The 14,020-nt window shown below is 37.1% G+C and overlaps 1 protein-coding gene across 1 annotated transcript in view; it reads right to left on the reverse strand.

Moving 5' to 3' along the window:
• The window catches only part of SERINC1 (serine incorporator 1), a 36,690-nt gene extending 34,531 nt beyond the window's left edge, over positions 1–2,159 (reverse strand). Inside the window, exon 1 of the mRNA XM_025925506.2 lies at positions 2,002–2,159. Within this exon, the coding sequence (XP_025781291.1) occupies positions 2,002–2,040 (39 nt within the window). The 5' untranslated portion in view covers positions 2,041–2,159. The remainder of the gene's footprint in view (positions 1–2,001) is intronic.
• Positions 2,160–14,020: the final 11,861 nt, after the last annotated feature.

The following is a 14,020-nucleotide window of genomic DNA, read 5'->3' on the forward strand; positions in this document are numbered from 1 at the left end:
GGTTTAACTTCCAATTTAATGACTTGAATAGTTTTGAAAATTTGAACAAATTTTAAATTTGTCAAAACCTCTAAGTAAATAAGCATATTGACTGTTAAGACTGTAGGAAAAGAACACATTTGTATATTACAAGGCAAAGTCCCCTTCAATTGCTATCAAATTACTCTAAAATTGAACAATTCAGGAATAGAGACAGAAGCACCAGGAAGGAAAGGGGAAAATATGACCAGAATTGCAGACTACAAAATCAATTCCCAGACTGGCCACAATAATCTAGAACACTAAAAATCAACCTTGGCCATCTGGCATATCTGCCACAGATCTAATTACTGGAAGGTAAGAAAATTGCCTCCTTGTTACCACCTTTTCAATATACCTTGTTATTAACAGTGACTACAATGCAGTGTTAATTTTATCAGTTTTCTAGTCAATAAAGGTGAACAAGTAAGTTGTAAAAACATTAATAGGAATATAGTATTTCCATATTGCTCACTAAAGTTATTTTCTGATTTAGAACACATAAATATTAAAAAAACCTTAAAACATTTTTTTTTCCTTCTGTAACCGTAAGTGTCCTTGAGGCAAAAAAGGTTGTTCAAGGTTCTGGAGATGAGAACAAAATGGGAAGTATGAATCCCTCCCTTTAAGTCTTTACTATATACAAAGAATATGCCAACTTGATAAATGGATAAATCTGACTTTACAAATCACACATCCCCCTCCCCCACCATGAAAGCAATGTTTTAACATTTATTATTTTGTAAAACATTTATTACATTATACCTCTTCTGTATTAGACAATAGACTCAAGTGGATTCTGAGTTTCTTATTGAGATAAAAAATACCTGGTTTCCATACCAAACTATGAGAAGAAATACGTAGGACATAATCAAGAGAATGGCCTGAGTTGAAATAACAATCTCCATGTATTATTTTATTAAAATTTAACTTTTACAGTTCAAGCAGTACATTGATTTCTGAAAAAAAGCGAGGTATGTAAAAGAATAAAAATTCTGACTGATGTATATAATGGGAGTCATTTGGGAAGTCAGACAAGCGTTAGAAGTGGAATTTAGAAATCACAGATTAAAGAACTATGATTTGAACGCAAATATCTCGCCCCAATTCATAAATAATTTATTAACTATAATATTAATATGCTGTTTACATTTGGGGGTGGTAGTGGAATGATTATCTTAAACTGAAGTTTATTTGCACCACCCAAAACAAGAAATTGTGCCACTATAATGAAAAATGGATTCATTCTAACAATGCTATCTATTTAAAATGGAACCCACACCTAATTAAACATGAAATTCCAGATTACCCAAGCATGGTTTATGTCAAAAGACACAGGATTTTCAGCACTGAACTGACCAGCTTTTAGAAATACATGTTATTACCTGAGAAATTTCCTCCTACCATTAAGGTTGAAGATCCAACCACAGAGCTAGAACTAAATAGTATTAGCGTGTCAATACTACCGCCAGGCTGTCCCAAATAGCCGGCACTTAATTGTAGTCGGCTCCACAGAACAAAGAGGCCAACATGCCTCCAGGGATGACAGTGCTGCAGTCTGAGGTCGCTGGGAATGTGACGAAAAGAGACGGTGAACTCCACGGAACAGGCCTAAGACCTTTGTTGAGATGGCCTACGCAGACACACAAACACAAAAACAAAAAAGCGCCTGGGAGAATGGGGAGTAGCTTTCACGGAAGACGGGGTGTTGGGGGAAGACTACCAGCTCTCTTCGCTTCTCCCATCGGGGTTATCTTCCCATCTCCTCTTCTCGGCCACCCGGGTCAGCTCTTTGCAAGACTCAGGGCCCTAAAGCTGAGTTGGATGACCGCGGGAGATAGGGAGAGAATGGGGACGGAAGGCACTCCCTGTTCGTTGGGTGGGGTACCACGTTACCGACGGGCCGCATCCAGCCCAGCTCGGGTTCCCTTCTCTTCCGCATCGTACGCTTAGCACCCCTTAGGCCACTAAAAACCTCCTTACCCAGCTCGCCATGGAGCACAGTCCCAAGACGTTCCCCATCTCCGCAACGTCGCAGGAGCAGAGGAGGGTGACAAAATGGAGACAGTATCTCCCCACCCTCTCAGGCCTTATTTACTATCAGCAAGCCACTTCCGGCGCATAGCCCACCCCGCCCCTTAGCTTTGCGTCACTTCCTTTGAGGTCTGTATTGGGGTGGGGGAGGGTGTCGTGTTAAGATTGCGCGTGCGCGTGCGCATGCTTGGAACCTGAGGCGTTTTCTGCAGAGCGGAATCTTTTAACACTGCGGGCATAAAGTGGCTGGCTGATGCAGCCGGACTGTAGTTTATTTACCACATTAAGAAAACGTTGTGAGAAAATCTCACCTTTACTTAATATTTATTTGAATTTGAGTTAAGTAGAGGCTGAAGTGGTCGTTAATGATTTTGCCCTCGTCCATTAGAGGAATTTCTCACTTCTGGAGGATTGCTTTCTCTTTCTCGATGCTCATCCGTTCATCCACTTATTTCTAGTATTTAACACTTCTGCGTCTTTTCCTCCCAACTTACTTTCTCAGGCATTACTGCAGACCACTGCCTGGGACAAATTTTATTGGGATATTTCTATTCTTTTGGGTACTTAACAGTTCTCTGTAATAACGTGAACACGATAAGTGTCGTATCACTTTTTTGCTGTTGACACGCATTTTAATTTCTTGTCCAATTAAGATGTTACAGGAAGCTTTCACATTCAAAAATTTTAATTGCATAAGAAGACATACTGGTTATAAAAACTTAAAGGTAGCATTGATTTTGTTGAATGTTACGAGCTGTTCAGGAGACATTTGGAGCGCTTGATAATTAAGTGATGATGGCCAACTCCAGTGAATGTACAAAAAGTTCTAGTTCTTTTTATAGTGATTGGTCCCTGAAGATATTCTGGGAGAACAGTTTGGCCACAGAAATAATCTAAAATAGAAATAGGCATTGTCATTAATAATAAGACTCTTAAAAAATTTACAAAAATTAGATGTGTGAAGGTCAGGTAACACTTAGGAATCTGGAAGAACTGTGACCATTAACTGATAGGTAGCAAAAAGGAAGAAATGGAATTGGCTAAAAGACAGTTTAGTTTGGACATGTTGAACTTGAAGTCTCAGAAATGTTACCTCTCAGCACTTGAAAATGAAGCTTCAAAACCAAGAGTTAATGAGATGCAAAATTCAAAGTAACTTAAATTGCTGTTATAGTTGAAGATGTCAGCCAATAAACAAGAAATCAGTTCCAGAGATAAAGCATGTAGTTGGGATCAAAGAATTGCAATGCAGGCTGCACAGATTTAAATAGAATCCCAAAGAGTGTTGAGATTTCAGGAGGTTGACCTAGGATTTTCATGGGGGGAAAAAAAGGAAGATTGGGTAAATTGTTTTAAAAAGAAGAGTTCCTTGGTGCTAGTAAGTAAGGCTAGATTTGCACCTCATTGGTTGGTCAGGTGAAGTGGTCACTAGACCAAGGTTCACTTTTATTAGTCTTTTCAAAAGGGACATTCTCTGGATCTTCTGCTTGCTGACTTCTTGAATGTTGGCAGTTTGGCCCAGTTCAAGGTTTCAGGAAACAGGATGTGAAAGACAGTTCCTCTGAAATGGCTGCTCTGGCTCCATTTTAAAATGGTTCCACTTAAGTCATTTTAAGAAAGAGAGAGGATTGAGGTAGATATCTAAAGAGAAATGTTGTAGATTTATAAGAGTCCTTAATATGGATTCAAAAAATTTAACCCTGGAAAAATTATCAACTGGGGAAAAGCTATTTAGTTTTTAACTTCTCACTTTGATTGTTAATGTCATTTACATACCCCTCCTTCCAAGTTCTGCACTTTAAATTCTGCTTTCAGTGTAAGTTGTGAAAATATCTTTTATAAGGTCCTTGACTTCTCAAAATCTTAGAATCCTTGTTAGTAATATATCAACCTTAAAGAGTTGAGAAGATTAAATAATAACACATGGTCTTATAAATGATAGCACCATGTAAGCCTACTGTAGATAATCAATACAAGCTAGTTTACCCCCAAAATAAATTATCTTAAGGAATAATAACACATGGTCTTATAAATGATAGCACCATGTAAGCCTATTGTAGATAATCAATACAAGCTAGTTTGCCCCCCAAACTAGATTGTCTTAAGGATGAATAAAATTTGTGCATAGCTTACATTGTACAATGCAAGGAGTGAAAAGGTCTGTGAAAAATATTTTATGATTTTAATCCTAAAATAATTAAATTCTAAATGTAAACATGTTTAAATATTTCAACCTATGTTCTGTAAGAATAAACCAGGAATAGATTAGAACAAAATAGCCTATAGGGGTCAGTATAAACTTAGAATTAGAAGAGACTCTATTCTGATTAAAGAAATGCTTTTGTCATTGAAGACAGATTTTGACTTTTTTTTAAATTAAAAACCAAGGAATAATAAAGGTATAAAGGCTCTCCTAAATTGTTACCTTAATATTAAAATAGCCTGTGAACAATTTTCTTTCTACACAGATTTTTTCCCCAAAAGTAAGCCAGTAATTCCCATGACAACCAGATATGTCTACACCAGTGGAGTAGATGAATACAAAGGTATAATATTTATTTCAGGCAGAACATACACAAATTTAGAGAAAAAAAGCAAATATTCATCATGCAAATAATGAAGTGGGTAGAGAAATCAAATATTTCTAGTGTTTAGTATACCATTTTACAATTATGTAGAGTGACTACTTGAAGAGATGCTAATGGCATTTCTAAAACATTTTGCATCTCAGGGGCAATTAGCTAAAATATGTTAAGGATTTATTGACCTCTCATAAGAGTTGATAAAATATAATATCATACATTGAAGAACTATTAAAATCAAGCATCCATTCACCAAAAAATGTTATTATGCTGTATAAAGGAGAAACCATTTCTATTTAGGCATTTATCAGATTTTTGAATTCTTATTGAATATGTTAAGGCAATGTCTAACACTTTCCAACAGAAATATAATATATGCCACATTTAAAATTTAAAATTTTCTAGTAGCCACATTAAAAAGAAAAAGAGACAGATAAAATTAATTTTAACAATACTTTAACAAACATTTAATTTAACCCAATATCATTTCAACATAACATTAATGTAAAAATTAATGAGATGCCTTACATTATTTTTCATGTTAAATTTTCTAAATCTGGTTTATATTATACATTTACAGCACATCTTAATTCAGACTAGCCACATTACAAGAGCTTGAGAGCCCCCCAAATTGGACAATGCATATCTAAATGTTGAAGGAGAAGGGGCACCTGTGTGGCTCAGTCGGTTAAGCATCCAACTTCAGCTCAGATCATGGTTTCATGGTCCATGAATTTGAGCCCCACATTGGGCTCTGTGCTGTTAGCTCAGAGCCTGGAGCCTGCTTCAGATTCTGGGTCTCCCTCTCTCTCTACCCCTCCCCTGCCTGTGCTCTGTCTCTCTCTCTCTCAATCTCTCAAAAATAAATAAACATTAAAAAAATTAAAGTAGTTTTTAAAATAAATAAATAAATAAATAAATAAATAAATAAATAAATAAATGTTAAGGGAGAAAACTGAAGCAATTATCCAGATGACCCAGTACAAGCAAAACTAACACACACACTTTTCTTTGTGTAAATTATTTAGATATTTCAGGATAAAGTGGTTTTAAGCCTGTGCATTTACTTCAGGCATTAAATTGGTTTCATCTAATTTATTTTGTATAAAAATTAAATCTGAGAGAATTGTAAGAAAGGTAAATGTTAAGGTCTTATAATTATATAGGCTATCATATTATTTTTAAAAATTTAATTTATTTTTTAAGTAGACTCCACAGCATGGAGCCCAACATGGAACTTGAACTCATGGCCCTGAGATAGAGACCCAAGCTGAGATCAAGAGTCAGACATTTAACTGACTGAGCCATCCATACTGCTATTTTATATGTTTAAACTTAGCCAGATATGATTTTCAAGTATTCCAAATAGCCCATAATTCCATTTTAGCCAATTTATCCTGATGTTTTAATTCACTTGAGCTTCTATGGCTTTAGCTTTCTCCCCTCTAGAATTAGTTGTAACAACAGGGTGCTCCCTGGAGGCTTTTGACATTTTAAGCAGCCTGAACTCTAGTGACCCCAGACAGGCTTGTGGACTCTCATCCAGTTGTCTACACCTCATTTTATTTCCTGTTGTCGGCCAATGAAAGACAAAACTGCAAGCTGCACAATAAAATGTGTTTCATTTATTTGGTATCTTAGGGATTGCAACTGGGAGACAGAGTTCAGCAAAATTGAAAGTGTAATCTGGAGAGACAAAGGAGGTTAGAGTTTTTAAAGAGGAAAGAGGGAATTTACATAAATTGCTTTGAATGAAATGTAATTGTTTCTAGTATTGCTACAGTTACACTACCATTAGTTACAGTTACTACTATATATGATTGTTTCCTAGGGTTAATGTTAGGCCGAAAGTCCTTTTATGTTCATTCTAACATGCAGCAGATTTCTTGACTTTTAGTTGAGTTCAGCAACAATTCAGAGTATTTGAGACAGGAGACATGCATAAGCCCCATTTCCTCAGTGTCCTCCTGGTTCCATTTAAAATTTTTTTTTTTTTCAACGTTTTTAATTTATTTTTGGGACAGAGAGAGACAGAGCATGAACGGGGGAGGGGCAGAGAGAGAGGGAGACACAGAATCGGAAACAGGCTCCAGGCTCCGAGCCATCAGCCCAGAGCCTGACGCGGGGCTCGAACTCACGGACCGTGAGATTGTGACCTGGCTGAAGTCGGACGCTTAACCGACTGCGCCACCCAGGCGCCCCTCCTGGTTCCATTTTAAACAACCCTCTCAGCAATGCTTACTCCATTTTTTTTCTCTCTGTTATCACTGTATTCTCCATTACCTCATATAATACTCCTGCAAATTCTAACGTAAAGTGAATCTTTCTATTCTTTCTGCAGAGTGATTAAGAACTTTGGGTAATTTTCCTCCTCAGTTCTCACTCTGCTGAAGATTTGCTTTAATTTAATTTAATTTAATTCAATTTAATTTAATTTAATTTAATAATTTAATTTAATTCTAAAAAAAATTAGAACAAAAGTGTGGACATACTTCCACTTTTCCTATCAAGTTTTACTCAACCCAGTAATACCTGGTAGGATCTTAATTTTTTCATAAAACATCTTAATATTTCCTAGTATTAAAGTATTTGTATCTGGAACCCATTCTACATTGTGTGCAAAAATCCTAGGTTTAGCTGCTTGGTAGCATCCAGCTATGTCATTTATTGCATTATTTCCCCCAAACTTTTTTTTTTTAAGATTCTTTTTTTTTTTTTTTTCCAACGTTTATTTATTTTTGGGACAGAGAGAGACAGAGCATGAACGGGGGAGGGGCAGAGAGAGAGGGAGACACAGAATCGGAAACAGGCTCCAGGCTCTGAGCCATCAGCCCAGAGCCCGACGCGGGGCTCGAACTCACGGACCGCGAGATCGTGACCTGGCTGAAGTCGGACGCTTAACCGACTGCGCCACCCAGGCGCCCCTCCCCCAAACTTTTAATCAGAGTCTTGATATAGCTTGTCCTGGCTTCCACTAATTTGACCATATTATTAATAAATCTGTCCTACTTCAGAAACAATCTTATCTTCCTTAAAGATTTAGTGTCAGAGGAAGCTACCTGCATGAACTATCGTCCATTGACATCTCCATTGACAACGGAATTTCTTGCCTCAGTTGGCCCAATTTACTTATATTGTATAGCAGAGTCCAGTCTTTCTGGGAATCATCCAATTTTTTAAATCCTCTCAAGGGCTGTAGGGTTGAGAATAGAGCTCTCTCCACTTAGTTTCTATGCGATGGAAAAAGACCTTTCTAGCACCATTAATATAAATGCCATGCACATTTCCCCTTCCCAGCAATACTCATCTAGCAGTTTAGATGCTATAGAAGGGCACTCTTTAGTTAAATTTTGTGGTATGCTTTGATTCAGGCATGGTTAGACAGCACCACACTTCAGCAATCCCAAATGTTAGTCTTTAGTAAGACTAACATATATGTGGGCATTATGCTTTAAAAAGTAGCTCTCACATACAGAGTCCAAAAGATGGACTTTTCCCATTAGATCTCTATACAGAAATAACCTTTGATTAAATAGAAGTACAGAGCAGTATTTAGAAACATGCTAGAATCTGGAGTCAGGATGCCTGTGCTTAACTGCTACGTCCACCTCAAATTAGCTGTGTAATCTTAAGTAACTTTCATTTTTTTGTGCTTCTGATTCCTCAACTTTAAGATGGGAGAGTAACAGTACCTTCTTCCTAATTTTGCTATGAGGATTAAATGAAAACAGGTGAATACACAGAATAGTGTTAGGCCCATGGTTAAGTGCTCGGTAAATATTAGCTACTACTTCTAGATATCAGGGATTTTTCTTCTCTTTTGTCTTTGTTTTCTTTAATACCTCTCCATAGTTTCTTGGGACACCTGGTGGTTCAGTCAGTTAAGGATCCCATTCTTGGTTTTGGCTCAGGTCTCATGAGTTCAAGCCCAATCTCAGGCTCTGTACTGTCAGCACAGAACCCACTTGGGATTCTCTCTCTCTCTCTCTCTCTGTCCCTCCCCCACTTGTGCTTTCTCTGTCTCTCTCAAAATAAATAAATAAATAAATAAACTTAAAAAAACACCTCCCTCTAGTTTCTTAATCTTTGAAACCCAGTGTCTAGCTCTCAAATGTTTCCATCTAATTTTCTCCTCAATCAAACGGAAGGCAGAATAGTGTAAAGGCTTCCAGCCCCAGTAACTAAATAACTATAAGAAAAAACAGACCCTTTTAATAATTCCTGTTAACTGTTAACCATAGAAATAAAACTTCCAGTTATTTTGTCAGCCAAAGATGGGTTTATTCAGGAATAGCAGAGAATTACAATCCAGGACAAGCAAGCTACAGCAAAACCATAGGCAAGTATGGAAAACAAAGGAGAGAAATGCTCTTTTATAGAGGAAAGGCAGGAGTTGGGAGGCACTGTTATAAACTAAAAGTCTATTAGAGTGAACTGGGAGTTTGAGCATAATGGCTTCTCATGGGCTGGGCTGGGCTGCTGCCAGAGGTAGAAGAATGTTCCTTCTTCTGTCTGGCACAGTCAAGTAGTATGGACTTGTAAGGTCCTTCTCTTCCTGTTGGGTGTGTTATTGAGAACTGGTGCTGGGTGCAAGAGCTCCCCCTGCTGGCCTCCCAAGTTCATTCTAAATGAGATGGGGCTTTTTAAATTATTAATTTTCACATAATTTATTAAAGTACAACTCCTATGCATTGTTTTCTTAAGAGAATATTTGTTTCTTTTTCAAATCTTACCAAATACCCATCTCAAGAGGAGGTAAGAATAGAGGTATTTAGAACGTATCCTGGAGGCAGAGCAGTTCTAGGATTGGTTGATATAAGCTTTTAAGCATGGTCATTTTGAGAGAAAGGAAGGGAAATTCTCTGCACCCTCCTCATACCCCATCAAACATCTCTTTTCCATATGGAGGAAAGCATTTCCCAGAAGCCCTCCCCACCTGCCATTAGACTCTTCTTCAGCCTCAAGATCAGAATTGTGTTATATGTCTTTGCTTAAAACAATTTTTGGGAAAGGGAATGGAGATACCATGATAAATTTACTCATCAGTGTTTTCACATGGAATCCTGAAGAGCATAGCCTTGGATCAAACCTAAGCAAAATTAAAGTTCTGTTACCATGTTACCTCAAGTTTAAAAGCTGCTTCTTTCAGAGAGAACCCAAATAGATACAATCATGAATGAGGAGAGATCACAACCAACACCACAGAACTACAATTATCAGAGAGTACTATGAGAAATTATATTCCAACAAACTGGACAACCTGGAGGAAATGGACAAATTTAGACACCCATACACTACCAAAGCTCAAATGGGAAGAAACAGATAATTTGGATACAGCCATAATCAGTGAAGAAATTGAATCAGTTATCAAAAATCTCCCAACAAATAAGAGTCCTGGGCCAAATTGCTTGCCAGGAGAATTCTACCAGACATTTAAAGCAGAGTTAATACCTATCCTTCAAAAAATAGAAACAGGAGGAAAGCTTCCAGACTCATTCTGTAAAGCCAGTATTATCCTGATTTCCCAAACCACTTAGAGACCCCACTAAAAAGAATTATAGGCCAATACTCTGATGAACATGGATGCGAAATTCTCAACAAGTTACTAGCAAATCAAATTCAACAATAAATTAAAAGAATCATTCACCATGATCAAGTGAGATTCATTCTTGGGCTGCAGGGCTGGTTCAATATTTGCAAATCCATCAATGTGATACATCACATTAATAGAAGAAAGGATAAGAACCACATGATCCTGTCAATAGATGCAGAAAAAGCATTTGACAAAATACGGCATCATTTCTTAATAAAAACCCTCCTGAAAGTCGAGATAGAAGGAACATACCTTAACATCATAAAAACCATATATGAAAAGCCCACAGCTAATATCATCCTCAATGGGGAAAAACTGAGAGCTTTCCCCTTGAGATCAGGAACACGACAGGGATGTCCACTCTCACCACTGTTGTTTAACATAGTGTTGGAAGTCCTAGCCTTAGGAATCAGGCAACATAATGAAATAAAAGGCATCCAAATTGACAAAGAAGTCAACCTTTCACTTTTTACAGATGACATGATACTCTACATAAAAAACACAAAGACTCCACCAAAGAGCTGCTAGAACTGATACATGAATACAGCAAAGTTGGAGGATACAAAATTAATGTACAGAAATTGGTTGTATTTCTATACACCAATAAAGAAGCAACAGAAAGAGAAATCAAGAAATCGATCCCATTTACAATTGCACCAAGAACCATAAAATACCTAAGAATAAACCTAACCAAAGATATAAAAGATAAGTATGCTGAAAACTATAGAAGCTTATGAAGGAAATTGAATAAGACACAAAGAAATAGAAAAACACCCCATACTGAATTAATTTTATTAATTTTTTTTCTTCCTCTAAAATAACAAAAAAAGAACAGGAAGAAATGACAGCCAGGTCCTTGACTGGTCAATGACGGGTCAAATGACAGATAGATATAAGCAATTTAGTGTCTGAACTAAAATTTAGAACCATGATAATAAAAATACTAGCTGGGATTGAAAAAAAGCATAGATTCCTTTCTGCAGAGATAAAAGAAGTTAAATCTAGTCAGAACAAAATTAAAAATGCTATAACCAAGATGCAGTCTCAAATGGATGCCACAATGGCAAGCCTGGACAAAGCAGAGCAGTGAATCATCTATATAGAAGGCAAAATTATGAAGAATAATGAAGCAGAAAAAAAGAAGGAAACAAAGGCTAAAGATACAAGACTTAGAGAACTTAGTGACTTATTAAGGAGGCATAACATCTGAATAAGAGGAGTCCCAGAAGATGAAGACAGAGAAACATGGGCAGAAGGTTTAGATGAGCTAATTATAGCAGAAAACTTTCCTAATCTGAGGGAGGACATAGACATCAAAATCCAAGAAGCACAGCCTACTCCCATCAGATTCAACAAAAACTGACCATCCCCATGGTGTATCATAGTCAAATTCACAAAATACACAGACAAGGAAAGAATTATGAAATAAGCAAGGGAAAAAAAGTCCTTAACCAATAAGGGAACACAGATCAGGGTCGCAGCAGACTTATCCACAGAAACTTAGCAGGCCAGAAAGGATTAGCAGCATACATTCAACTTACTGAATTCTTTATCTGGCCAAGAATTCTTTATCTGGCAAAACTGTCATTCAAAATAGAAGGAAAGATAAACAGTTTCCCAGAGAAACAAAAACTAAAGGAGTTCATGATCACTAAGCTATCCATGAGTGGAGAAAAGATGATACAAACCAAAAAAGAACAAAAGCAAAAAAAGACTAGAAAGGACCAGGGAGCATCACCAGAAACACCAACTCTACAGGCAACACAATGGCACTAAAAACATACCTTTCAAGACTCTAAATGTCAACGGACTAAACACTCCAACCAAAAGACATAGGGTATTAGAATGGATAAGAAAATGAGACCATATATTTGCTGCTTACAAGAGACTCATTTTAGACCTAAAGACACCTCAGATGAAAGTAAGGGGATGTAGAACAATCTATCATGCTAATGGTCATCAAAAGAAAGCTGCAGTAGCCATACTTATATCACACAAAACAGATTTTAAAATAAAAACTGTAACAAGAGATGAAGAAGGGCATTATATCATAATTAAGGGATCTATCCACCAAGAAGATCTAACAATTGCAATACTTATGCACCCAACGTGAACAACCAGATATATAAGTCAATTAACCACAAACATAAAGTAAGTCATTCATAACAATACCATAATAGTAGGGGACTTCAACACCCTATTTACAGCAATGGACAGATAATCTAAGCAGAGAATCAACAAGGAAACAATGGTTTAATAAAACACTGGACTGGATGGAGTTAACAGATATATTCAGAACATTTCATCCTAAAGCAGCAGAATGAACATTTTTCTTGAGTGCACATGGAACATTCTCCAGGATATATCACACACTGGGACACAAATCAGCCCTCAACAAGTACAAAAAGATCGAGATCATGCCGTGCATATATTCAGACCACAACACTATGAAACTTGGAATGAAGCACAAGAAAAACTTTGGAAAGACAACAAATACTTGGAGACTAAAGAACATCCTACTAAAGAATGAATAGGTTAACCAGGAAGTTAGAGGAAATTAAAAAGTCATGGAAGCCAATGAAAATGACAACAACACAGTCCAAAACCATCTTTTTAAAGACACTTTTCCAAAGAGGACATCCAGATGGCTAACAGACATATGAAAAGATGCTCAACATCACTCATCATCAGGGAAACACAAATAAAAACCACAATGAGATACCACCTCACACTGGTCAGAGTGGCTAAAATTAACAACTCAGACAACAACAGATGTCGGTGAGGATGCAGAGAAAGAGGAACAGTTTTGCACTGCTGGTGGGAATGCAAACTGGTGTAGCCACTCTGGCAAACAGCATGAGGTTCCTCAAATATTAAAAATAGAAGTACCCTACAACCCAGCTATTGTACCACTAGGTATTCATCCAAAGGATACAGGAGTGTTGTTTCAAATGGGCTCATGCACCCCAAAGTTTATAGCAGCATTATTGACAGTAGCCAAAATATGGAAGGACCCCAAATGTCCATCAACTGATGATTGGATAAAGATGATGTGGTATGTACATACAATGGAATGTTACTCAGGGATCAAAAGCATGAAATCTTGCCATTTGCAACAATATGGATGGGACTACAGTGTATTATGCTAAGCAAAATAAGGCAGTCAGAAAAAGATACAAAATAGATGGACATAAAGGAAGGGAAGCAAAAATAATATAAAAACAGGGAGAGAAACAAACCATAAGAGACTCTTAAATACAGAGAACAAACTGAGGGTTGCTGGAGGGGTGTTGGGTGGGAGGGTGGGCTAAATGGGCAAGGGGCATTAAGGAGGACACTTTTGGGGATGAGCACTGGGTGTTTTTCTTCTGCTGCCACAGCTTCCTATCTTCATATATGAACTTATTTTCATATAGATAACCTACCTCTGCTTTTCATACCCAAACTAGATCCAAAGAAACATTGTAACCATTGTCTAATATTGGTTTTCACCATTGCAAATAAGGAACTTAGTTTTTCACATCAAAGTGTGCCCTCTCCCAATGAGAAGTGGATTTTTCTGGTTCTTTTGGCAATCTACAACCAAGGCATCCTCTCTTTGCTTCTTCTTGAATGTCCTCCCCAACTCTTCTCTATTAATTTTTGTCAGTCTTTTCTCCAGTTTCACCTAGGATTTAGCTGTTCCCTGATTTTGCTTTGAAAATGAGATTGTATCTTGTTTTTCTTTCTCCTCATTCTGTTTGGATGACTTCCAGGAATACAATAAGCAAAATGCCAACTTCTACTTCCATCT

Source organism: Puma concolor, chromosome B2 (genome assembly GCF_028749965.1).
Source record: "Puma concolor isolate L17-30 chromosome B2, mPumCon1.1.hap2, whole genome shotgun sequence".
In the NCBI taxonomy this organism is placed as follows: Eukaryota; Metazoa; Chordata; class Mammalia; order Carnivora; family Felidae; genus Puma; species Puma concolor.